This window comes from Acanthochromis polyacanthus, chromosome 5, assembly GCF_021347895.1.
Source record: "Acanthochromis polyacanthus isolate Apoly-LR-REF ecotype Palm Island chromosome 5, KAUST_Apoly_ChrSc, whole genome shotgun sequence".
NCBI classification, from domain to species: Eukaryota; Metazoa; Chordata; class Actinopteri; family Pomacentridae; genus Acanthochromis; species Acanthochromis polyacanthus.
The window spans coordinates 31,247,078-31,271,473 of NC_067117.1; the positions used below are offsets into that span (position 1 = coordinate 31,247,078).

At 39.5% G+C, this 24,396-nt stretch overlaps 1 protein-coding gene across 8 annotated transcripts in view; it reads left to right on the forward strand.

Annotated features, from left to right (window-relative positions):
- The window catches only part of grip2b (glutamate receptor interacting protein 2b), a 390,622-nt gene that overhangs the window by 126,729 nt on the left and 239,497 nt on the right, over positions 1-24,396 (forward strand). The window contains exon 1 of one of the 8 annotated variants that reach the window (XM_051948466.1): positions 13,302-13,951. The exons of 2 other annotated variants lie outside the window; for them this stretch is intronic. In XM_051948466.1, coding sequence (XP_051804426.1) covers positions 13,792-13,951 — 160 coding nt within the window. In that variant the 5' untranslated portion in view covers positions 13,302-13,791. Of the gene's footprint in view, positions 1-13,301; positions 13,952-24,396 lie in introns of those variants that run through there. 5 more of the 8 variants (XM_051948467.1, XM_051948462.1, XM_051948464.1 and 2 more) reach the window with 5 other exon arrangements.

Sequence of the window (24,396 nt, forward strand, 5' to 3'; positions counted from 1 at the left end):
CCTGCCAAAGTCACCTCAGCTCTGATTTGACTCATCAGTGCTTCAAATGCTCTTTTACAGCCACATGTAGAATCACACCTACATGCATGTGTCTAGAATCTCTTTAGTGGTTCTGCAGGAAGTCTTGTTTTCTATATTTACTCTAGAATTGGTATCACATCGAATGTCTTTGTACAAATGAGTTCACTTCAAATATCTGACAGCTACGACGAGAACACAGTACGTTCAAACGCTGCAGCAGTCGATGAGGAACTTTGCACTCTAAAATGAGACCCAGTGAGGCCCAATCGTAGTTTACTGAGCATGTAAGAAGAAATGGAGGCTGGCGAAATCATTAAAGTTGAACTAATAAGATTCTCAATCTTAGGAATAAATTGTCAAAGTCCCCCTGAGCAACCCACAGCAGAGTATGCCCATATCATTAGCTTCTGGTTAGCTAGCACCTTCAGCAAACTTACAGCATTTATGACCTTGGTAGAGAAGCTGCAGCTTTTGGGAATTGGAAAACATGATTTTATTCTGGGTAGTGCTTGAATTGGTGAGAAAAAAGATACTTTTATAGATTTTCCCAGTTTAAAATGGATTTTCTTGCAGTAGGGTGTAAATACAATGTGTATAGTTTGGCAAAACAAAAAAATCTGTTCCTCCTCTTGCAGATAAATCTAGCAAAGTGAGACAGAGTCCAAGCAGTAAAATCATTTCCATTCACCTGGAACACTTTTTAAAAACAAATTTACCAGTCACTTAATCTCCGTTTTGTAATCTGATCATAATGTGGGCTGATGAAATATAACCAGTGGTTATTATCCAAGTGACACATTAAGACTTCATGTTAACACCGAGTTAATGCAACCAAAAATCGGTTTACCCAAGTACAAAAAGCTCTCGCTGCAGCTTCCTTCTTCCTGTCCAGACTTTCAAATATCCATCTCTGACATTTATACACAGTTTGAGAAAGTCTGAACCAGCCCAGTCAGTCACATTCACAAAGCTGGTGCCAAGACGCTAACTGAAAGTAAGTTGTTTGACATTAATTAGCTCCACACATTTTGTCTTTTTGTATCATTGTCTGAAGCTGCCTCGGGAAACGTGCAATTTTTTTTATCCAAGGTGTCAAGCAACACGTTAGCCTGTCACTTCATCACTTCCATCCATTTTGCTGCGCATTGTAATTTTGCACTTTTGTACAAAAGCTAAGGAAAGGAGTGGGAGAGATTGATGGACGAGGGAGGGAAAGGACAATAGTTTGGGTACAATAGAACCTTATGAGAAAAGGCAAGCCTTTTGTTGAACTTTATGTAACGATGTCTTATTGGATTATGACAACAGTTGAAATGTTTTACCTCATAAAAAGAGCTAACACAACATCAGAAGGCAATTATGCATTATGCTAGATGTACAAACAGTTCTAATTAGAGATTTGAGAGAAAAAAGTTGAGTAATGAATGCAATGTTCTGATTTACAGTACATAAGATAAGAAAAGATAAGGTGGAACTTTATTTTTCCAAAAGGAGATTCTTGTACCTGCTCTGCCCACTTCCAGTGCGGCAGAGCAGCCAATGACCGACAAGAGATTCGACATAGCAACAGAAATTTATCCAATCAGCGTCATCGAATCTGATGCCCAGAGGGGCAAAATTGATATCGCCCCAAGCCAAGTGAGCATGCGTGAGTGCGGTGGATAACTGTGACAGTGACAATGATGGGCGAGGCGGACGGTGAAAGTGTACGATCTCTTCTCCTAAATCCATTTGAAAGGAGATGGTGGAAAAACTCAAAATAAAACAGTGAGGCCCAGATCAACCTAATATCAAAATAAGTCAACAAACCAGCGAGAAAGGTACATTTTATACAAGAGGCTTCTCTCATAATTGGTACAAGAGGAAGGCTTGGATAGCTGGATGCAGTCATGCAGATGCTTTATATTACTTCCCATGTTTGCTCTATAAAACGGCTGGGACAGACACGGCATGGGCCGTTTCAAAATATTAAGTTAAGGGTACCATCATTTTTGTCCAGGCTTGTTTCATATCCATCCAAAGTAATCTTCAACAGAAGAGTACTGTCTGTCTGTATACACACACACATTAATTCCCTTGACCAGATTTTTCTTTGTCTAAAGTTGATTTTAGCACATCATCAAGCAATGTATTGCACTGAGTAATTTTTGGATATTTCTTCTAATTGTATGTGTTTGCTTATGTAATCTGCTCATCATTTCCTGGCTTGTTCACTGAAATGTTGAAATCATCAAAATTGTTGCAGATTGTATTTTTCTTTGTCTGCGAATTGAAAAATCACTTAATTGTTGCAGTTCTGATCAGTTAGTAACATTTAGCTTTATCATAAATTTTGTACAGTATTTTTCTGTTCTAGTATTAATTTCTTAATATACTTACCACTTAACATAATACTTAACATAATACAACACTAATGCACTGTTTCATGTGCTCAGCTGTATATATAATTTATTGCCAAAATTGTGGTTACACAATATGTTGTGCATGTTTTGTGCAAAAATGCCTCAAGTTATTAATATTGGCATTAAATAATTATTTCACAGAGCACTGATATCCTGCCGTTTCTGTTGTATCGGGATGGTTACTGAAACTGACTTGATATGACTCAGCCCCACCTAGAACATTTTTCACCAGCCGCCACTGGATAGAACATAAGAAATGCTCTAAGTAGAAAGCAACAAGATGTAAGTTTGATGCATTACTGAAATGAAATAAATCAGCTAAAATAAGACTAAAAAGTAATGCTGGCAATTACACCAAGGTAATGGATAATAACACACATGATCATGAAATAATTACATAAAATATTGCACCTGAAAAAAAAAAGTATTGCACATCACATCAACTATATTGTACATGATGGGGAAATACTGCATCAAAATGTTACAAATGAAGCTGAACTATTGCACATGAGAAATGAAAATATGAATTACTGCATGTCGCATGTTGCACATGAAATGAAATGCTGCCCATGATAGAGAAACTGTTGTCACAGAAACTATTGAGAAGCTATATAACAAGTGATACTGAAAATATTGTTTAGCACCAAGTGTCTGATGTTTTAGCTGTTTTAGCTCAGAGTTACACCACTTTGCACTGGATGTTTGCAAGTACAGGATTTTACAAATACAAAGAGCCAGAGTTTGCTCAATTGTTTTTAAGTGCTGCTACACTGTGATTATACATCTGTATGGGTGTGTATGTGTAGGTATATATTCATATTCGCGGTGGGACGCGATTGGGAAAAAAAATGAATTTTATTAATTGGAGGCCTTGTAATATTTTGGATGACAATCATGGATTCTGTATGATTTTATGATGCTTTGTGTTGGTGAGAAAAGGCACTTTTGAGTCTCACATGGTTGTTGTTTTTTTTTTTTTTCTGGACGTTATTGAACCATATTTCTGAACACATAGGAGCTTATTTGGAACTATAACCAGCCTGGTGTTATACTGTAGATCTTCTGTTGAACTGTCCAGAGCTGCACTGTGCAGAAGAAGCCGAGTTCTCTTCTTTGAAGTAACGATACTGCCGTTCATTTTTATATTTTCAGCTAATTTTAATCACATTTTTTGTCAAATAGCAATATTTGACACAATAAGCATAGCTTTTCAGGTCAAATAAATGTTGGTTGCCGACTGAATGGATGAATATTCATATTCTAGTTTCTTATATTTTTTCACTCGCCTTTTGATTAGTAGCTTGAATATTTCATTATGGTTTGAGGGATTAACAAAATCTACTCCTCAGCACGTTTATGAGGATGAAATTCACTTCATCCCAACATGCACCGCCTCTGCTTAGCTGTCTAAACATGAGACGCTTCTGGCCGTTACATGCCCTCCTTTCACCTCTTTATACCCCAGTATTTTAGGTCCTAATTCGACAAATAACTGCATTTTCAGATATCTTCATGCCCTGTCGCAAGTTGGCAAATCGGTGTTGTTCTCGGCAAGACGGAATGACATACCGGTGTACAGTCATCCAGCCAGTCAGCCCACCATCCAAGGCGAGCAAAGAAAAAAAGTTTGAGTGAATTTAGAGCAGAGTCGCACCAAAAAATGGGTCATGAGCTTGTTTCCTCTGGTTTGCCAACATGACACAAGGCTGTTTTGATGAGCCTGGTTCCCTGGGTGTCGCACCCAAGTGCTTTGCACCAAATGCAAAGTGAATATGCAATCAAAAAAATAGGGACTGTTCAGATTTAAAGTTAATCAGAAGGTGCCCCATTTGCTGCATTTCACAATAAAAAAAAATCTATACATCTGTGAGTGCTTTATTATTAATATTATGATGATTTTGATTATCATTTGCACAGTCATGCAGACATTTACAGACAGCAGGAGTGGCAGAGGGTACAAATATCTTAAAAAAGCTGAAAAAATACCCGTCTGTCATTCTAAATCTGGGGCCTGACTTTCCAAAGTTAAGTTAAAGCGATCAGTTTAAAGACTGCAACCTTCAAAAGTCATCTCTAGAGTTTATCTTGGTGTTTTAATCGGGCTGAGATTGCCTTTTCTTTACTTCTGTTTAATGTGCATCTGTGCCTCAAATGATGTGTTCTTGAATTCTCTCCTAATTTTTTCTCTGCATCAGTGCACGTCTCTGCGTCTGTATGAAGTCTGTTTGCCTGTGTGTGTGTGAGGCAGGAATTGGAAAACATAAATGCCCTAATTGCCTGATTAGGTGGAAGAGTGGAAACAACAAGCATTGATGGCAGATTTGTGTCCCATAAACACTTGGGTTGTATAGAAATGAGCTCCTTTGGGCTTTATAGTCGATGACACAACTGGTTCACCACAGTTCTTGCTGTGAACCTCATATTTTGCCCCCTTTTATTCATTTGCCCTCATGTTTTTTGCTACTAGAAATGGGGACAGTGACATTAGAAGAGGAAAAAAAAAATGCCCACTTTCTGATATGATATCTTGCTTAATGACAGGATTTCGAATGAATCTTAGCAGTTTTTTTGATGCAGATGATTGGACTTTTTTTTTTGTCTTTGAAGCAAAAATTTTGACATCACTTTGATACTTTATATTCTGACATTTTCCAATGCATTCATGCATGAATGACAGTAAATATACACTGTGTAAATAGTATTTAGATGGTGCACATAAGCATCAGCAAGCCAGAATTGCTAAAAGAATGTCATATTAAATACTCATCTTATAAGATGGAAGATGACTTTTAAACATTTGTTTCTTTGGTTACAATGGATTCTGACAATTTCCAATAAAGACCATCTATAGTTTTGACATTTGGTAGTAAAATCAATGATTTATATCTAAGCTCTTTGTGATGTCAGGCGTACATAGATAATGGTCATCACACTTATATCTATAGCACCGTTCAAAAGTGGAGTTACAAGTTGCTTTACAAGAAAGAGCAACAACAAACTATTACATAGAAACAAAAAAATTGAAACAAAACATTTGATATCGTAAAATGGATTTTTCCAAATCCGATCCACCAATTTCACCCAGGACACCAGGCTCTTTTCTGGGAGAATTGCTTTTAGACTTAAATTTGTTTTTCACTTGCTGTTTGGTTAGGGGTTGGGCACCAAAACTACTTGGTTAAGTTTTGGAAAATGTTGCTTTCTATGTTTGTTTTTTTGTTGTTGTTGTTGTTTTTTTAGCAAGATTAACTACACTTTGGAAACATGGATTGGTTAAGGTATCAAAACTACATGGTTGTGTTCAGGAAAATATGTCACTTTTGGATCAAATTCACCCTTTGACAAGGTTAGCTATATGCTAGAAGCTTGGTGTAGTTACATTCACCTTTATACACCATGATTACAAGTCCTGTCCCATCTATGATTTGATTTGTTGAGTAAAAAGAAGTAATAGTTGGAAAACAATGCAATAGTTGTAAAGATACATCAAGTACATTAATTGGAAATCTATTTGCAATACATCATAAATAAAGTAAATCCAGGAGGAAATACACCTTCATCTAGATATAATTGTAAATGCATTTAGTTGCATAACAATGTATTGTTTGAAAGACAAGCCTCAAAGATGAAACTAACTGAAATTAAAGGTGCTACATGTTTTTTTTTTTTTCTTTTCTTGGTCAAGTACATAAATTGCATTTCTAAAAAAAATCCCAACAAAATTTCACAGCATCTTCGTGTTCTTGGGTCCATTTTTTCCATCTCTTCAATGCATTTTCACTTCATTATCATTACTGTCTGCTTTGTATGTGTAATTGTTAGCTATATTTAATGGTTTCCTCTTCAAGAAAACCCTGACTAAGCTCTTTCTTCATCCTCACTTCTCTCTGGCACTGCTAGCACAGTTTGACATAATTTCATCTGGAAGCCTCCCAGTGCAGCCAACCCTTTATTATTGGACCACTACCATCTTAAATGGATCAGCTGGATCTGCTCGCTGCGTTTGCTAGTGTTAATGCATTGCTGGAGAACCCAGCAGCACTTATTTCTTAAGAGGGAAGCCTTTTACCACTACTGACACACTGTGCCCCTTTGGGATGATAATACCTCCCAATCTTTAACAGCTTCTCATTATATCGCTTTAATCAGGTATCAATAAGTCACAAGCGTTTTACATTAGTTGTGTGCGTGTTCAAAGTGTAAGTGATGTGAAGTTGAACTGCAGTGATTAATTCACACCCACACATGGTGAGACAGTTTCATAACCAGTTCATGAAGAGTGCCAGTGACACACGCTCACCCAAAAACTGTATATATCTTGTTATGAAACTTTCAACACCCTCCTGGCATCAGAAAAGGATTCCTCTAAACCTCCTGTAGTAAATTAATGAAAGAAAGCCAAGTTTGTACAGCTCATGTGAGTGTGTGTCTGAGTGGTAGTTGGGTTGTTGGAGCTTTTTTTTGTGTCTCTTTCTTTCCTCGTAAGGATCTACTAAAATAGACGATTGAGAAAATGTACCTCAGGTTCATCATCAGTCATTTCGATGACGGTCTGAGTCTAATTTAATGTCAGAGTCTCTGCGCCTTTCTGTGTGCGAGTAATTACTCCTGTATTTTTGCTCATTAGCCTTTTTCGTTCCTCAATGGTGCAGACAGATGGTTATGTAAAAGCAGACAAAATCACCATGTGCTCAAACATATGCGCTCTTTGTTCAGCCAGAATTCCAAATGGTTTGGACGAGCGCAAATGTTTTAATCTTATCTGGGGTTTCCGTGAAATGAGCCAAAATGCAGTGAAATGTAAATGCTATGCGCCAAGTGAAATTGTATTTTAATGTTTTCTGATGGCAAACAGCATGAGTTGGACTCATTATGTTACTTCAGTGCAACTTAAAAGTGGTGTAAGGAAGACGAAAGGGTGGTCAAGTGGCAGCTGAGCGAGGGATTGTGCTAGCAAGCTAATCTGCTAGCATGTTCACTGCTAACAAAGTCATATTGTATACATCTCAGTTGGTATATAGCAGTTTCTCTTGCAACTTGTATGCAAAATTGTGTAAAAAATCAACACTTATACTAAAAAGATCAAATCTGAACAATGTATAAAATCTAAAATGGATCTTTACTGGTGACTTTCAGCTTCTTCCAAAGTGTGCAAAAACCCTCAAGCAAGAACGCCATCAAATTAAGTCTATCCACATGTCACAGCTGCACAACTGTCTCCAAGAAGTAGACTTGTCCAGGACTTGTCACCCTCCTGCAGAGGATGGAGATAAAGGATAAAAGAGAATTCATAACAGCTTGTCTTGTTAACAGGCAGGCTACCTACTGGTATCCAAGAATATGTTCTATTTTTGGGTTTGAAGTGCAAATTAAGCCAATTTGTGTCGAGGTAGGTGCTCAGGACAAAGCTTTTTCAGGGTTAAAGGCCATTAATGATCTTTTTTTTTTTTTTTGCTCCACTGTGAGGACTGGCTGCTCATCTCCATGTTAAACTACAAATGCAAAGGAAGACGTGTTGATTTGTAAGTGAATGTCTCGGGTTTGGGGTTGTGGAGACCTTTTAGTGATAAACTGATGTTAATATGAAGAGTAATGCTCTTCTTCTTACTTGTGATGATTACAGAGTAATGTGACAGGTTAGAAGTATCTGTCAGCTCTCGAGGGATTGCATGAAATATAACCGACAAAGAACAGTCAAACAGACAACAGCACAACTACAAGAAATGCTACTGCCTCACTTGAGCAGGCAATATGTCTCGGCTCTGGTTTAATTCCCCCCTTAACATACTGCTGTAGTCAGAAAGAAACAACTGGTTTTGAGTCTGGGAAACTGCTGACAAAGCCAAAATGCTGGAATAGGTCTATTTCTGTCTCTCTGACTCCTGCAGAGTCTGTAATACTTTTGAAAGTTATTACAGTGAGCTGTGAGGACTGTCCTTCTACCGTTCAGGATGTCTGCCAGTCTGCTGCTGACCTCCTTTTTAAAACTCTCAGTTCAGTTTCTGCCCAGTCCTTGTTGGGAAATTATAAAGTTGGGCTGATATAGAGACTTCAAGCGAGTACTGACTGATAGAATGGAACTCAAAGCAAACCAAACAGTGAAAACTAGCTACAAGTTCACTCTCGAGACCCATCCATTCATAGTATATACCCATTTACCATATTCAAATGGTAAGCTATACCATGTCATAAGTTACCATGACCAGGTTCTTGGGAGAACCACTGTGATTATAACAGGGGAATTGGCACCTCATAGAGACATGTTTCAAAGCTAAATAAAAAGATAAATGGTTGCCTTAATGCCACCAAAGGTTGTTATATTGGCTCTGTTAAACCCAGATGTAGTGGGTGCACATACCAATATGCATCTCATTGATGATCTTCTCCTGTTGAAGTTTTGCTGTGACCAAACTCCTCCATTCTTCTGTCTTCGCTTCTGTTGGATGTCAGCCATTATTTATATGACCATTACAATCTGGCAGACAATTGGATTTTAACATTTAATACATATGAGCTATGCCAGAGAGATTTGGGAAAAATATTTAATTGCTGTTTTTTTTTTTTTTTTTTTTTAGACATTTTGGCTGAAATTTCACTTTGAAGTCAAGCAGTTTAGTATTCACTGTGTAACAGATTTACGCATAACCCCATGAGGTATCATCAAAGTGTGGCTCACACAAGCAGGGTGGCATAAATCTGTAAAACCATTGACATAACAGTTTAAACCCTGGGTCACACTGTTTGGATAACATGTATTTTAAACTGTAGTGTTTGCAATTTGTTTCACATCCTGATTTCAATTTCAGCTGAATCAATTGTTAAGCACTAACACTGACAAACATTATTATTATTATTATTAAAATTATATGTCTGAGTATCTAACAAACATGGAGGTTTCTGCCAGCTCCTATTCATGACTCAACCATGTGGTTCCCAATGTGTGGTTAAGATTCCACCCAAGGGGTTAACAGATGAATCTAATGGGTTGAAAGATGAGTAACTGCCTGTATTTTATAGAGTCAAATGTAGATGCAAGTTTGTAATGAGGGTGCATAGAGTTGCAAAACAGACCTCAGATTTAGTGGTTTTCCACCTGTGAACAAAACCTTCCTCAGCAAGCTTTACAATCTGCCAAACAACAGCTTTCAGTTCATCGATGCAAATGTACTCCCTTAGCAGAAGTTATTTCCTCACTGACCTCATGCCATCAATGTCCTTTGATAAACAGTAAAGCTCTGCATTACCTTCCTCTAAAGTGCAATTCTCTCAGAAGCAGCTGGCTCAAGACACTAAGAACCCTCAATAATCTTCATGGGATGACATTTAATTTCCTGCCAGTAATCAATTTTGTCAGGTGTCACATTTTCCAAAGAGTGAAAACTTCGCCGCGGGATCGTAGTATGGATCGTCTCGGGTCGGTGATTAAAAAGCATGTCCAAAAGCCCTGGGGGTAATTTTTCATTAAAACTACCTGGGGTTCAGAATCTCAGTCCTGCAGCGTGTCTGAGTGTGAGCGACCGCAAAAAAAAGCCTGAGTGTGTATAATGGAAGGTGTATACTTTTGTGAAGTTTTGTGTGTGCAGTGTCCACAGTGTGTTTCCTTACCAGCTAAATAGTACACCAGAGTGTGTACATACCGTCAGTGTGTGTGACCTCCCGTCCAGAGGAGATGATGAGCTTATTATGGAGGAGCACGAAACAGAGATTAAAGAGCAGATGAGAATAGGCGGAGGGATGAGGATGAAGACAAAGAAATTGCAGGGAGGCGGACAAAGAGAAAGACGGAAATGTTTAGAGAGAGAAGCTGAGACGAGAATAGGAGGAAGGAGGGAGTTCAAGGAGAAAGGTGGAGTGGGAGGGATGGATGGATAGGAAGACAAAAGCTGCATTCAAAACCGCCCACCACATACTCGAGACAAACACAATATACAGTTGTATGCAGATAAAAACGGGTAAATTGTCTAATTTTGCCGCATGCTGCGTCAGGCTTAGCCGATTTCTGGTTTTGGAAAGTGGAAAGAAATAATAGCGTGGCTAATGTGTAGCTTAGCCTTGTGCTTTACAAATCCAGGAGAAGTTTAAAAATGTAGATGTTGATCATTTGACCATAGATGAACATTTACCAGTCTGTCTGATAAATGGAAGTAGCCAGATTCACTGGTGTTTTGTTGCAGAAGTTGAGTTTAAGCTGGTTCTTCTGGATTTTTCATCAAACTTTCAGATGAATTATATTTTTAATTAACCCTCTATGGTACGCACTATGATCCCAGTTGGTAAAAAAAATGTTTGGGGTGTTTTTTTTGTCTTAAAACAGATCAAGTAAACATAATTAAGAGACATTTTCAAAAAATATATATATTTTTAGTAGTTTTTAGGGTTCGTTGCCATATGGCAACACCGTACCATAATGGAAAGTAATGAAAACAAGAGAGTTTTGCTTGAAATTGTATATAACATTTATTTTAAAACTCATGTTATAGTATAAACAATCCCCAGTAGCTAACTAAACTAATAGTTTAATGCAATACATAAATGGAGGCTGGAACATGATTGCCATATACATTTTACACTCTCTTACTGGTAACACCTGTCTGTCACTTCACTTTCACTGTCTCTGCCCTCACTGTCCTCATTCTCTGGCTCATAGTCTTCATCCGTCTCACTGTCTTCATCACTCTCACTCTACTGTGTTTCGAGCAGCTCATTTTTCTCATCACTGAATCCTTTGTCATCTTCACTATCATCTAGTGGGAGGGGTAGTTCAGCTTTTTAACGTGATTTACCATAAAAAAAATTTGCATTCATGCTGTAAATGGAAGAAGGATGTGTCAAATATCATCATATGCAATGTGGAAAGGACTCACAAAGTGCATTATTATAGTTTATAGACTATAGAAGATCAGTGTACACCAATGCAATTGGAAAGTAGGTGTATAACTAAATACAAAATGTTATCAACATACCAGGCTAGCAATCCATAATGGTACGGTGTTGCCATATGGCAACATACACATTTTTAACATTTTCTATTATTTATTGATCAAGTACACTGCAAGAAACTACATAATAATGAACTTAACTCACCTATTATTGAGTGTATATTTTTTTCCCCGTTGAAAAACTTCGAAAAAACACTTTTTTTGGTGAATTTTTAGGAGTCAAATGGTGAGGCTCCTCCCGTCAATGATGTCTGCAGAAAAGGGTTTCAACCTGGCCTCCAGAAAGTCATGTGACAAATTTAAACACTGCTATTGGTTAACTTAGAACCCCATTTCTTTTTAATGCATTGCATCATAACTGGGGATGTATTATCTGTGTGTAGAAAGCTTAAAATGTGGGTGTTGCCATATGGCAACGCTGTACCATAGAGGGTTAAATGTCTGCACTGGGTTGGTTGTATTGTGAACATTGTCCAATATTAAATAACAAGATAACATTTAGAACATTGGTCTTCTTTGTCATTGTCACTAATACAAATTAGGCCTCAGTCAATAATAATAATACAGCATGCACTTTTGTATCTAATGTTTTAGGTTAAAAAAAAAACAGACGAACAAAAAGGAAAAAAAAACCACAAGTTTGCATCAGTGTTTTTGAGTTTTACAGGTTCTAATACAGCTATGTCCTACCATGAAGTTATTTTGAATTGGAGTTTTGAGTTATTTTAATTTTACTAGTTGCTTCATAATCAGCAGTACAAACATAAGTGTGGCGGGGCAACAGTTCAGTTAGGAAAGGATGGAAGAAAGGTCAGGTGCAAGTCTATTTTAAAAACTTTTTGAGCTTGCCAGAAAACGTCGCAGGAGAAACATTGTTGTTGCGTCATTTTTCAACATAATTTCCTTGAATGTTAATCCACTTGATTGGCCGATATTGAACCTTTACTTTTCCGCTGAGGACAAAAGTGGCATATTAAGCCTCCAGACTCAACAGCATGCACAACCTCATCATCACTCTGACAACTGTGAATTTCACTTTGGGAAACAGAAGTCAAATGATGGCAGTTTGGGTGAGTGAGGCCCATGGAGCAACAGTTCATCGCTACATTTGGCTGCATAGTTTTTCAGTGTCGTTCCTTTTAACTTTAATGCACTTGGACGACCGATATTGAAGCTTCACTTTTCTATTGAGAAAGAAAGTGACATCTTGAGCCTCCAGATGCTCTTCAACAGCATGCACGACCTCATCGTTGCTCTTACAACATGCATGATGTCATCGTCACTCTGAAAATGGCGAATTTCACTTCGGGAAACAGACCGAAGTCAAATGATGGCAGTGTGGATGAGTGAGGTTCATGGAGCAACGGTTCAACAATACATTTGGCTGCTTCTGCCACCTGTGCCCGAGTGGACGGAAACATTGTCCTGGAACAACAGCAGCCGGCTCAAAGCTTCCCTCTCCTTTGAGTTTTGGTGGACAGGTGATACAAGGCAAAAAAGTGGGAGTTATACCGCTTGTCTCCGGGTGGGGCCGAGACTTTTTTGAAGAACCCCTGTGAGGTGAGATGGAAGCAAAGGATGAATATAAAGATAAACAAAGGGGGGAAGAGAGGGAAGAGATGGGAAGGTGCAAAGGAGAAAACGCAGAGGCAGGAAGACATGGATTGATTGAAGAAGTTAGCTGTGGCTGCTGACAAACTGTGTGTGAGCGCTTAACTGGCAGAATGAAAGTGTGTGTGAGGAGAGAGATAATGAAGCATAGAACTGCAGAGAGACAAAAAAAAAAAAAACTAGTATCACACTGAGCATCTTTTTGGTCCCCCACCTCTTTTGGGAAAAGATGGGCAAAGCAAAGCACCAGCTGAGAGTTTTCAGCGTTGAATGTGGGGGTGGAGAGGCAGGACTGGGGTGTATAAAGAGGGAGAGAGAGAGGGAGATAGAGCAAGAAAGGAGGAGGTGGGGAGGGAGTAAATGTGCAGCCTCTCCCTTTTCTCCCTCTCCTCTCTTTCCCCTCAGTGTCTCCCTACTCTCGTCGTTTCGTTCATCAGATTTCCGTGGAGCCGAAAGAACAGGGGAGCAAAAAAAAGAGAGAAGAAAGAAGAGGAGAAAGAGGATGGTGTTTGTAAAAGTAAACCTGAGCAATTAAGTGGTGCACTGGAAAGAAGAGGAAAATCAATTGGAGGCAAAGGAGGCAGGACCGTGGAAGAGGAAAGAAGAGGGAGGAGGAAGAGGAGAAATTTTTGGGAAAGCAAAAGGAGTGCTTGAGTAGGAAAGACAAGAGAGGCAAGAGACGAGTAGACAGAGGCGTGAAACTTATCAGCGTTCTTTGAATAAATAGTTGGAAGTGTGGGAAGAAGAAAAAAAAATCAAAAGAGAGCGAGGCAAGACCACATCTGCAGCTGCCAGGTGAAGCCTGATTTGTTTCCAGGATGGACAAAGTGGAGCGCGTGATGAAGATGGTGAAGAGGATGTCACCGAGGAAGAAGAGGAGAGAGGGAGGAGGAGGGCGAGGAGGAGGAGGACCGGGAGAGCTGGAGAGCCCGGACACCCTGTGTGATGAACTCTGTCGTTTCAGCCTCTGCATCAGCGGTGAGACGCTGCAGCTCCACGTGTTTGTGTATTTGTGTATGTGTGTGTGTGTGTGTGAAGTAGGGTGTTGGTGAGTGACAATACCAGGGTGGGTGGGTGGGTGTGTGTGTGTGATTCAGGGATGTCTGTTTTGTTTCTGACACGGATTGACACAAAAAACAAACCTTTTTGCATTGGGGAAAGGCATTGCCCTCACTTGTAATCGTAAGCATGTGTGATTGCGTGCATTCCAGAATTTGTATACTTTCATGTGTACATCTGGCTGCGATGGGTGGACTACGTTACATATTGCAAGATTGTTAAGTTGGTTTGCAGACAGCAATATGTGTGTGTTTGGGAGTCTTTTTGACGCTTGCACCTCTGAGTGAACAATGGAGTCATGCTAAACAAGTTTGCTGTAAGCTGGAGAGCATACATTCAGTATATGTGTCAATTTTATCAGACAAGATTGATTTGTTTGGCCAAATTACTTAAAGCAGTCAGTGACTGCTTGCACGCATGTGAATAATGACTCTTCCTGGTAACGAATGGCAGCAGTGGTTGATTAGTCAGCCAAGCGGCATAACGTTTCGTTCCCCTGCAGAAAGGCACGATTGGATGTAATAAAACTTGTGCAACACACACAACAAATGCCAATGTTGTTTTCACCAATACGTTTGCTTTTCTTCTAACTTTAAGTATGCATTTTTAGGTTGCTTAACATAGCTGAAAGACTAGAAAACTAGACTTTGGCAGTAAAACAATAGCGATATGTACCAGCAATGGACACGTCACCAATAGCAGCAAGACAACAATTCAAAAGAATTTTAAGCAGTTTCACCGAAGTGTATGAAACAGCTCCAAGCGTGCTCCCATTCCTGGTTCTCAAACAGGCCATCATACCTCGTCCACCGTTGCTATCCCCGTGGCTACTGTGCAGGGCTCCAGAGGCATGCTAGTCTGCAGCCGTCTTGGTATCAGATTGCAGGGGAGAGTTATGCCTGTAAAACTTAACATGTAAGTCTGGTGTGGGTTTTTGTCTGGTGACATCAGGTGCAGGTCAGCCATAAGGAACCTTAACCTGAGCACAGAGTAGCAGCTTCACCCTGCTTTGCCTTGGAGTTTTATGTGCTTTATTTATTTGATATGAAGGTGAGCTCATTCCATCCATTCATTCTCTATACACCGCTTTATCCTCACTAGGGTCGTGGTGGGTGCTGGAGCCTATCTCAGCTGACTCGGGCGAAGGCAGGGGACACCCTGGACAGGCCACCAGTCTGTCAGGGCTACATATACAACAAACAATCGCACTCACATTCACACCTACAGGCAATTTAGAGTGATCAATTAACCTCAGCATATTTTTAGACTGTGGGAGGAAGCCGGAGTACCCGGAGAAAACCCACGCATGCACAGGGAGAACATGCAAACTCCATGCAGAAAAATCTCTTGCTCAGGCCGGGATTTGAACCATCTTCTTGCTGCAAGGCGAAAGTGCTAACCACTACGCCACTGTCACACATCAGTACTGGCAAAAAAAAAAAAAATATATATATATATTTATTTATTAGGGGAAATTAACAAGACACACAAAAAATATGCAATCATGTCTAAAACACGACAGGAAGTCCGCCATTTTGTATTATGTGTCATATTTTGAACTTTGGACCAATTTTTTACACATTTTCAAAAGCTATAAACTCAAACGGAGTAGCCCTAACAGAACTCAAATTTGGCTGGAGGTACAGCAGGCATGGCTGATCAAAAGATATCAAAATGCTCCACTTTACAAGTGTGATCAGAGATGACATTCACAGGCTGAGATACAGTCCCAGTATATCAGCCTGTGAATGTTATACTGGATACTGTTTGTACACAATTCTCACTCCTACATCACTTTGAGAAGCTGACAGAAGGGAAAGTTGAGTTTTTAATATCATGTTACATATTGCGTTTTTTGTTGTACTTTGATGCTGTTTTTAATATAATTTATAAATTGAGTATTTTTTAAATAATCATTTTATCTTTTTTTTTCCATTCCGACTGAAAGAGTTAAGTTGTGACTGTTTTCATTGAAATGAGGACAAATACAGGGAGACAAAGGACAGCAGCACTGAAGGATGATGGTGGCACACAATATTTTATAGTCTTTCACTAGTCCACCTGGTGGACATTGTTGATCACTTGTCATGAAGCAGGAAATGCTCTGTAACTAGCCTGTACATGCTTCAATCTGCCTGAAACTTTACATGTGTGATCAGAGTGTGGTCCTCATCACATCCATAAGCCAATCTACATTCACAGTCATAGCGCCCACCAGATGGACAGTTTTGATGGATCGCCATCAAATCGGCCAAAGGCCGAAATATACTCTGTTACAGAGCCACCTGGTGGACATGCTTGGGTTTGCTGACCAGCAAAGATTTATCTTTGTTTCTTTTTTGCCAGACTATCATGCAATTTAAAGTTAGTCATAGCAGGATATTTCAATATTAACTGAGCACCTTTTGAAGGCAAACACATAAATCTCCAACACCTCTGAACCACGTTTGAAAATTAAACTTGTCTTTGTACTGTGCTGATCTAAAATGGAATTGCTAGTGCAAATGTGTTGCATATTGAATTCTCTGGAGACCTGAAGAGACTGGCACCACTAAGACATTTTTCTTCTGAAGGGACAGAAAAGTTTGGCTCAGTTTTTTTTCTGTGAAACTCTTTGGTTGACCGTTTGCCAGTGTTTGCTGCATTGCTGCACAGTTGACTTAATTATGTAGTTTTTGCTACCATTTAATTAGCTCTGAGCTGGTTGGTGTTGTTGCTACAGTTTTAGGTGCCTCATGTTCTTCAAAGACTTTCGGAAAGTGTTTTGCAGAGAGTTCAGTTTTTTTTTTTCTGGTTTATTTTTTAACTTGCTTTGATCGTACACAATTGGCCCAGTAAGAGGAGATGGAGAGGGTGAGTGTGGAAGGAAATGTATAGAAGGAAGTGTACACAGTACAGTAAATGTGTGAAGGAGGGAGGGAAGTGTGAGGGTCCCCCCCCCCTCCCCCCCCCTCCCCCCCCCCTCCCTTCCATACATCCCTTCATCAAACAATCTTTCTAATCAGTAGAAACTGCTCCAGCCAGACTTCAAACAGCATCAAACAGCCATCAGAGTACCAAACATTAAACTCCAGGCGGGGAAAGGTCACTTTGAAAACAAGAGGGAACTTTGGCATATTGAGTCAAACGTCCCAACATCCTCCTCCGTTCGCGCCGACACAAGATTAATTTTTTTCTCTTTTGTTTTACAGATTTTTTTTCGATGCTTTTATTCATCCCTGCTATGAAAGCCGAAGCATTTGTCTGATGGATTGCTTCACAAATAACTCGTAGTGATATTTGTCTTATCTTAATGATGCGTATCAGTGTGAATCATCTCCTTTCTGATATGTATGAGGCGATTACAGCTGCAGTCAGGGAGAAAAATGAGTCACATATCTCAACCAGAGTTCAAATAATCTGCTTTTCCCTTTAAGGCCGCTGGTTTGCTTTCAGACTGGTAATTGATCTTTGATCCACAGTCCACTCATAGTCCTTCATCCAAAAAAAGAAAAATATGTGCAGCAGTTTTACCTCTTCTTCCAAACCGGGTTGACTGTTGGCCAGCCATTTTCACTGAGAAAATGTGAAAATAGTGACCTGGGAGTAAGAAATATAATAATAGTACTAAAGAAAAAGTACAATGGTGCTTAGGAACTGCAAAGAAGTGAAGAACACGCCTTTCTATTCTGTTAACAAGACATGCATTCCACATTGGTTTTATTGAGATAACAGCATGACATATGAGTGTCTGCTTGTATTTTAGGATGTGTATGCCATTTGTTTTGTTTAATGCTATGCTATTTGGAAGACTATTTTAATTGCTTTGCAGACGGCAGTGCATGCATGTGTGTGTTTGTTGGTGTGGGGAGTGTTTTTAGGAGTCTTGTTTGCCAAGTTTACTGACCATGAATGCAGAGTTCAAATATGCCTTCTTTCTCTGTAGGGTCACTGGTTTGCTTTCACACTTGTAATTGCTCTTTAAACCACATTCCACTTGAAGAACTTGGTCCACAAAAACATAACTCTGCACCTTTTCATTCCCTCTTGTAAACCAGATGATTAGCTGTTGGCTGACCATTTTGTGAGACACTGAGCAAATGTAAGCTTATGATTGTACTTACAGGCTAAAAAAGATGTGAAAAGCTATATTAATTCTTTACCTAAATATATCCAGCCCATTGTATCAAAGCTACCGGTGTCCCCGGGATATGCAGAGATCGTCAGTATCAATATTTAACACAGAAAGACATATTGGAGGTTTTCCACTTACAGAGAGCCTTGTTAAGGATATTGGAGGGATGGTGGTGGAATAAGTCACAGGAATTTTACTCAAGAGACTGAAGTCATGTGCCAGATAATGGTTGTGGTTAAAATCCGTTTTACAAGGCAGCTTCTTGTTGCCTGTAAAGAAAGAACAGTGATGACACCAGCTGAGAACAATTTCAGTGGACTCACCCACATTTACATATTTTTAACGGTCTAATAAACTACTCTGTGTGTTGTGAAGTGATGCTAAAGGGTACACAGTTTGTTCAAAGGCTGTTCTGAACAAGCAATCGTATGAGACTACTTGATTTGGACACCCATCTGGCAATGAATTGATGTATTATATTCTCTGGTTGTACTGCAGCTGAACCTGAACCAGTCCATCTACAGTTAGACTGAGTACAGTTTATTGGTTATATTACCTAGAATATCTCCTTGAATTAATAACTGCTGCCTCAAAGCGTCGCCAGTAACTGTGGCTTCGATGACATCCCATAGAGATCTATTGTTTTAGAGGTTTCAGACAGATCAGCCTTTAATACAGCGGATACCGTCACAAAGCACTGGGCAATCTGTGGCGTAATCTGTCAGCCGATTGAAGTCCGCTGAATCAAAGAGTCCTTTAACAGAAAAACTCAAAGTTCCTTGTTAACTATAGATCATAGGGCACTTATTCTCCACAGCTAAGTGCTGCAACTGACAAATGGCGATAGAAACAACTTACTGCAATCTGAGAAAAACTTGCATCTCTTTGTACATGCATGTCAGTGTAAAGGATGAATGGATGTTAGGTGAGGAATTAAGAGGGGAATTACTAGCGAAAAATATAAGGAATTGCTAGAAGAGGATGAAATACCGCTCCGAAACGACGTCGGACAATCATATCGGTCTCAAAACACGATGGCTCAGTGCCACAGGTGAGTAGTAGCAATAACACTGCCAACCGTCATTTTATTCAAAATTCGAATGAGCACCGTGGATGTGCCCTGCAGCAGAAAAAATTTCAAATTAACCTCTGGCAAATTGCTTGAAAGCCGAGAGCAAGTCACAGGTAGAAAGCAAGCTGTGTATGCAATCGGAGGAAACTCACCTCAATGAGGCAATCTGGGTGACATGTGCATGAATAGCAATGAGTTCAAGTGCAGAAACATGTTTACAAGCTTCAGGACAGACACCTGTTCTAATGTAAGGGAAGTTCTCTTTTCTTTTCTGAACCGTGAAGAAGAGTATTGAAGACATGGTCTATGGTGATGAGTTTTTACACCTGCCGGAATAAAAATGTTTATGTGTGCGTCCATTGACTACAAATTAGACATCTCATAGTCCATCTAGAATGGAACAAAATAAAATGGAATGAAATAGAATCCATCCATCCATTTTCTTCCGCTTATCTGGGACCGGGTCATGGAGACAGCAGGTCATTCCAGACATCCCTCCCTCCAGCAACGCATTCCAGCTCTTCTTGGAGGATTCCAAGATGTTCCCAGGCCAGACGAGATATATAATCCCTCCAGCAGGTTCTGGGCCTACCCCTAGGTCTCCTCCCAGGTGGACGTGCTCACAAAACCTCCAAAGAAAGCCTCCCCAGATGCATTCGAATCAGACGCCCAAACCACCTCCACTGGCTAGCAGCAGCTCTACTCCAAGCTCCCTCCAGATGTCTGAGCTCCTCACCCTATCTCTAAGGCTGAGCCCAGCCATCCTACAGCATTTCGGTCACTTGTGCCCTTGATCTTGTTCTTTCAGTCACTACCTCGAGCTCATGACTATAGGTGAGGGTTGGAACGTAGATGGAATGGTAATTCGAGAATCTTCTTCCCCATGACAGTTTGGTGCAATGCCTGCATTACTGCTAACGCCGCACCAATCCACCTGTCCATGGCTTCATTTTCCCATCACGCATGAACAAGATCCCGACATACTTGAACCCTTTCGCTTGGAGAAGCAACTCCCTCTCAGCCCAGAGGGAGCAATTCATTGGTTCCAGCAGAGAACCATGGCTTTGGACTTGGAGGTGCTGATCGGCATCCCCGCCGCTTCACATTTGGCTGCAAACCACTCCAGTGCGTTCTGAAGGTCACATTCTGAGGAAGCCAACAGAACCACATCACCTGCAAAAAGCAGAGACACGATGCTGCGGTCCCCAAACGGGACACTGTCCTCACCCCAGCTGTGCCTTGAGATCCTGTCCATGAACACCACAAACAGGATCGGAGACAAGGGGCAGCCCTGGTGGAGTCCAACACCCACTGGAAACATGTCTGACTCCAAAATAGAAAAATAAAATAGAACAGAAAAGAATGAAACACTCTTTGAGCCCCAAGGTGAACATCCGTTGTTACAGTAGTAAGCAGAAAGAGTAAAGTGACCTCCACCACAACAGAAAAATATAAAAAAGCACAATACTGTAATTAAGTAATACGTTTTCATAAGTAATAAAAAATTAATTTAATTAATTAGTTATTATTAATTATCAATCCTGCAAATTTGAAGAAAACAATGGAAAAGTTTGAATGATAAGTCGCCTCGAACAGGAACAGAAAGAATTATAAATCTGAGATTTGTTTGGGAACAAACAGGACTATTTAGTCATATAAAATATACATTTAAAGCTTTAGTTAAATCAAAAACATCCTGTGCTGAGAACATATCGCACAAAAACAAGCTGTAGGTGTAAATTAGTGTCAAATTTGGTTGAGAAGAGATCTTAAAAGGGCCTGAATTGCAACATTTAGTATGCATCTACCACATTCAAGCAGATTTTAGTCATTGTTTCATATTGTGGTTTAAAAAATACATCATAAAACAAACATACTAAAGCAACATGCTTTTATCTACAAGGTACAAGCAATGAGGATACTGTATAAGGATCAGATATGTCTAAGCAAAAGAGACTGTCCTTCCAGATGGTGAATTTATGGTAAAAACCCTTTCAGACTCGCTTTGTGCACGTGTGTTCTGGAATCTAAATATAATCCTGAGCTGCTGAGCCTCTGCGTTATTTTCACGAGAGCCAATTTTCATCTCAAATCTGCATCTCCTAATTGTGCCTGATGTGCTGAAATTAGCTGTTCGGCAGTGAGACTCCAGCTGAACTTGTGCAGCAGTCGACAGATAATGCAAACTAGATGTGTGATCAGGGCTGAGGGAAAAAAATTACCGTCAGCTGGCAACCCGCAACAGTGGAACCTTCAGTTTCACCGGAGCTGCAGATAAACACCGCGATAGATTTCAGAGCTGAGGCGGGTTCGTTCGCTGCAATAAAGGCATTTATCTGACACTCTGTGACCTTTTCATCCTGCAGCATACCGAGAGTGACAGACGGAGCATAAACAAAATTACTGAAGCTCCCATTGGCGGAAGTTGCTCACACTTTTCCCAAAGTTTTGTCTCTCAAGACAACATAGACTAACTTTAAATGAGCAAATTTGATGTTTTCCGGAGGAGGTTCTGTGCAGAGTTGTGAATTTAAATTAAGCGTAAGAAGCGCCGTCATTTCGCCAGTTTGTTTCCTGGATAAATCTTCTGAGATTCTCAACTGAAGGGTTATGTGAAGTTATATGTGCAACTTGTTGTTAATAAAGCGTCTGAGTGAAGCCCTGCAGGTACAGCAGCGCTAACTGTATGCACTGCGTTGCCACGGTAACCAACATGTGCTTGGATAGTGATGCAGAAAATGCTTAATTATGTTTTTATGTTTGGTCCTAATTTGCTGCTGAGGCAATTTCACACGGATGGTAATGACACTAGTGGAGAAAACATTGGAAATGAGCACCACAAGCAGCACTGTGTGGTACAATAAATACATTAACATACATGATGAACAGCTTTTCTTAACTTGAATCATTTGCAGCAGTCAGTAGTGCACTTTGCCTTGATATAGAAAGTTTCTTCATAGTTCTCTATTATGACAAGCTGTTGTTTTAACCAAAGTCAGATGCATGTGATTGGTGCAATCACATGTCTGATTGGTGTTTTCAGCCTGGTTATGTTGAAACTTACTTTATAGTCCACTCTTCTGGACTTATTTTTACTTTTTTCTGTGTTTAGTCACAGTGGATTCCTTCACTGATCAGATGAGTTCATTTATACTTTGTACATGACTTTTGTTTTTTAGTGCAGAAGTCCAGTGATCATTGTTTGCTGTAACATTTCCATTTAACCTAATGCAACTAATTATAATGTTTAAACCTAATCAATTTAGAGATGGCAATGGCAAACCACAACAAGAAAATCAGAGAGCGCAGTAATCCACCAAGGCTGCTCAGAAGTTGTATCATTTCCGAGGGATAAGTCGCGATAAGTCCACAGCAGTGGATTTGTAGTAGGATCGCAATCATGTGATCGTCAGCAATCAGTTGGATGTAGCGTTCATTTGTTGTCATAGTTACAGCGACTCCATGCTGCTATCTCCGAAGATACAGAAATCTTAAACATGGATCCAGACCACATCACTGCTAAAATCTAATCACTTGGTCCTCGTGTCATTTCTGACCTTCTCTGAAAATTTCATCCAAATCTGTAAGTCTGCTTTTGAATCATGTTGCAAAAAGACAGACAGACAAACCAACACCGACATCACATAACTCTGCTGCATTCCTTGGCAGAGTAATTATTCAAGTTTGATTCATAGGATGTGTTAAATATACAGTAATTGCACAACACAACTCAGTTAGAAATGTGTGAAACCTTCAAAAAGTCACATTATTATATGGTGAAGTAGCAGTTGTATTATATCCCCTCATTTCAAACACTGAAACTCATGGCATTAATACAGTAGATGCACACTATCATTCAAAAGTTTGGGGTCACCCAGACAATTTCATGTTTTCCATGAAAACTCACTTTTATTCATGTGCTAAGCTAAATGCACAAGGGTTTCCTAATCATCAGTGAGCCTTTCACCACCATTAGCTAACACAGTGTAGAATTAGAACACAGGAGTGATGGTTGCTGGAAATGTTCCTCTGTACCTCTATGGAGATATTCCATTAAAAATCAGCTGTTTCCAGCTAGAATAGTCATTTATCACAGTAACAATGTCTGACTGTATTTCTGATTCATTTAATGATATCTTCATTGAAAAAAAATGCTTTTCTTTCAAAAATAAGGACATTAAGTGACCCCAAACTCTTGAAGGTTAATGTACATATATACTTCACATATAAATGCTTTACAAACAGGAAAATAAATAGATTTAAAAGATTTTGAACTAGTTAGAGAAAACTTAGGAGCTGGTCATATTTAAGCTATTTTACATAAAACACAGCTTGTCTAATATGGACCATATGGACGAGGGAACACACTGTCAGAGACTGTCACTGACAAATGAATGTGATGGCGATACTTCACACAATTAGTGCGCTAAATGAAGTTTCTGTTTCTCTGCATTCATCTTGTATGTTTATTTTCTTGGCAAAAGAGCAGCTTTGTTCCTCTCTAAGAAAGCAGAAAATGTGTTAAAGAAGCGTTTGTCTGTGTGGCTCTACAATTCAGTAGAAAAAAATACCCAACTACTGGGAATATAACAGTTAAAATACTGTCAAGCATGGATTGAAAGCTAATTTAAGTGTTGCACACTGATTAACAAGAATCAGTTATGATGCAAAGAGAACCATAAATGTTGGGTCAAGATATTTGAAATTAACTCACTACTTCCTAAAAACAGCTTCAGTACTTTATGCTGTTTTCCAAGTTGTCCTCCCTAGATTTAAACTGTCTGTGGTGCACACGGAGGTGTCAGTTTTTGCACTGAATTCATTAAATTGTAAAGGCTCGGCCGGTATAAATACCTTTCGGAAACAGCAGGAGCCAACTTACGATGACAAACTATCATTAACTGCAAGACAGGGAATATTGGGTTTTGGCACGTTGACAGCAAACCGCTGCCAGTTTGGTGGTCCATTTCCATTCTGACCATCTTATTGTTTGTTAAAAAAATATAATGAACCTGCCAGGTTGATTTGAGGATGAATTTGCTCTGGCTGTTATCGTGGACAAAAGAAATGACTTGTTTACAATAACTGAAGTGGGTGAAAGGCCCACTAACTGAGGGGAAAAAATGAAACCATGAGTGCATTCACATCATAAGCACTGCAGATGCACACAACAAATTT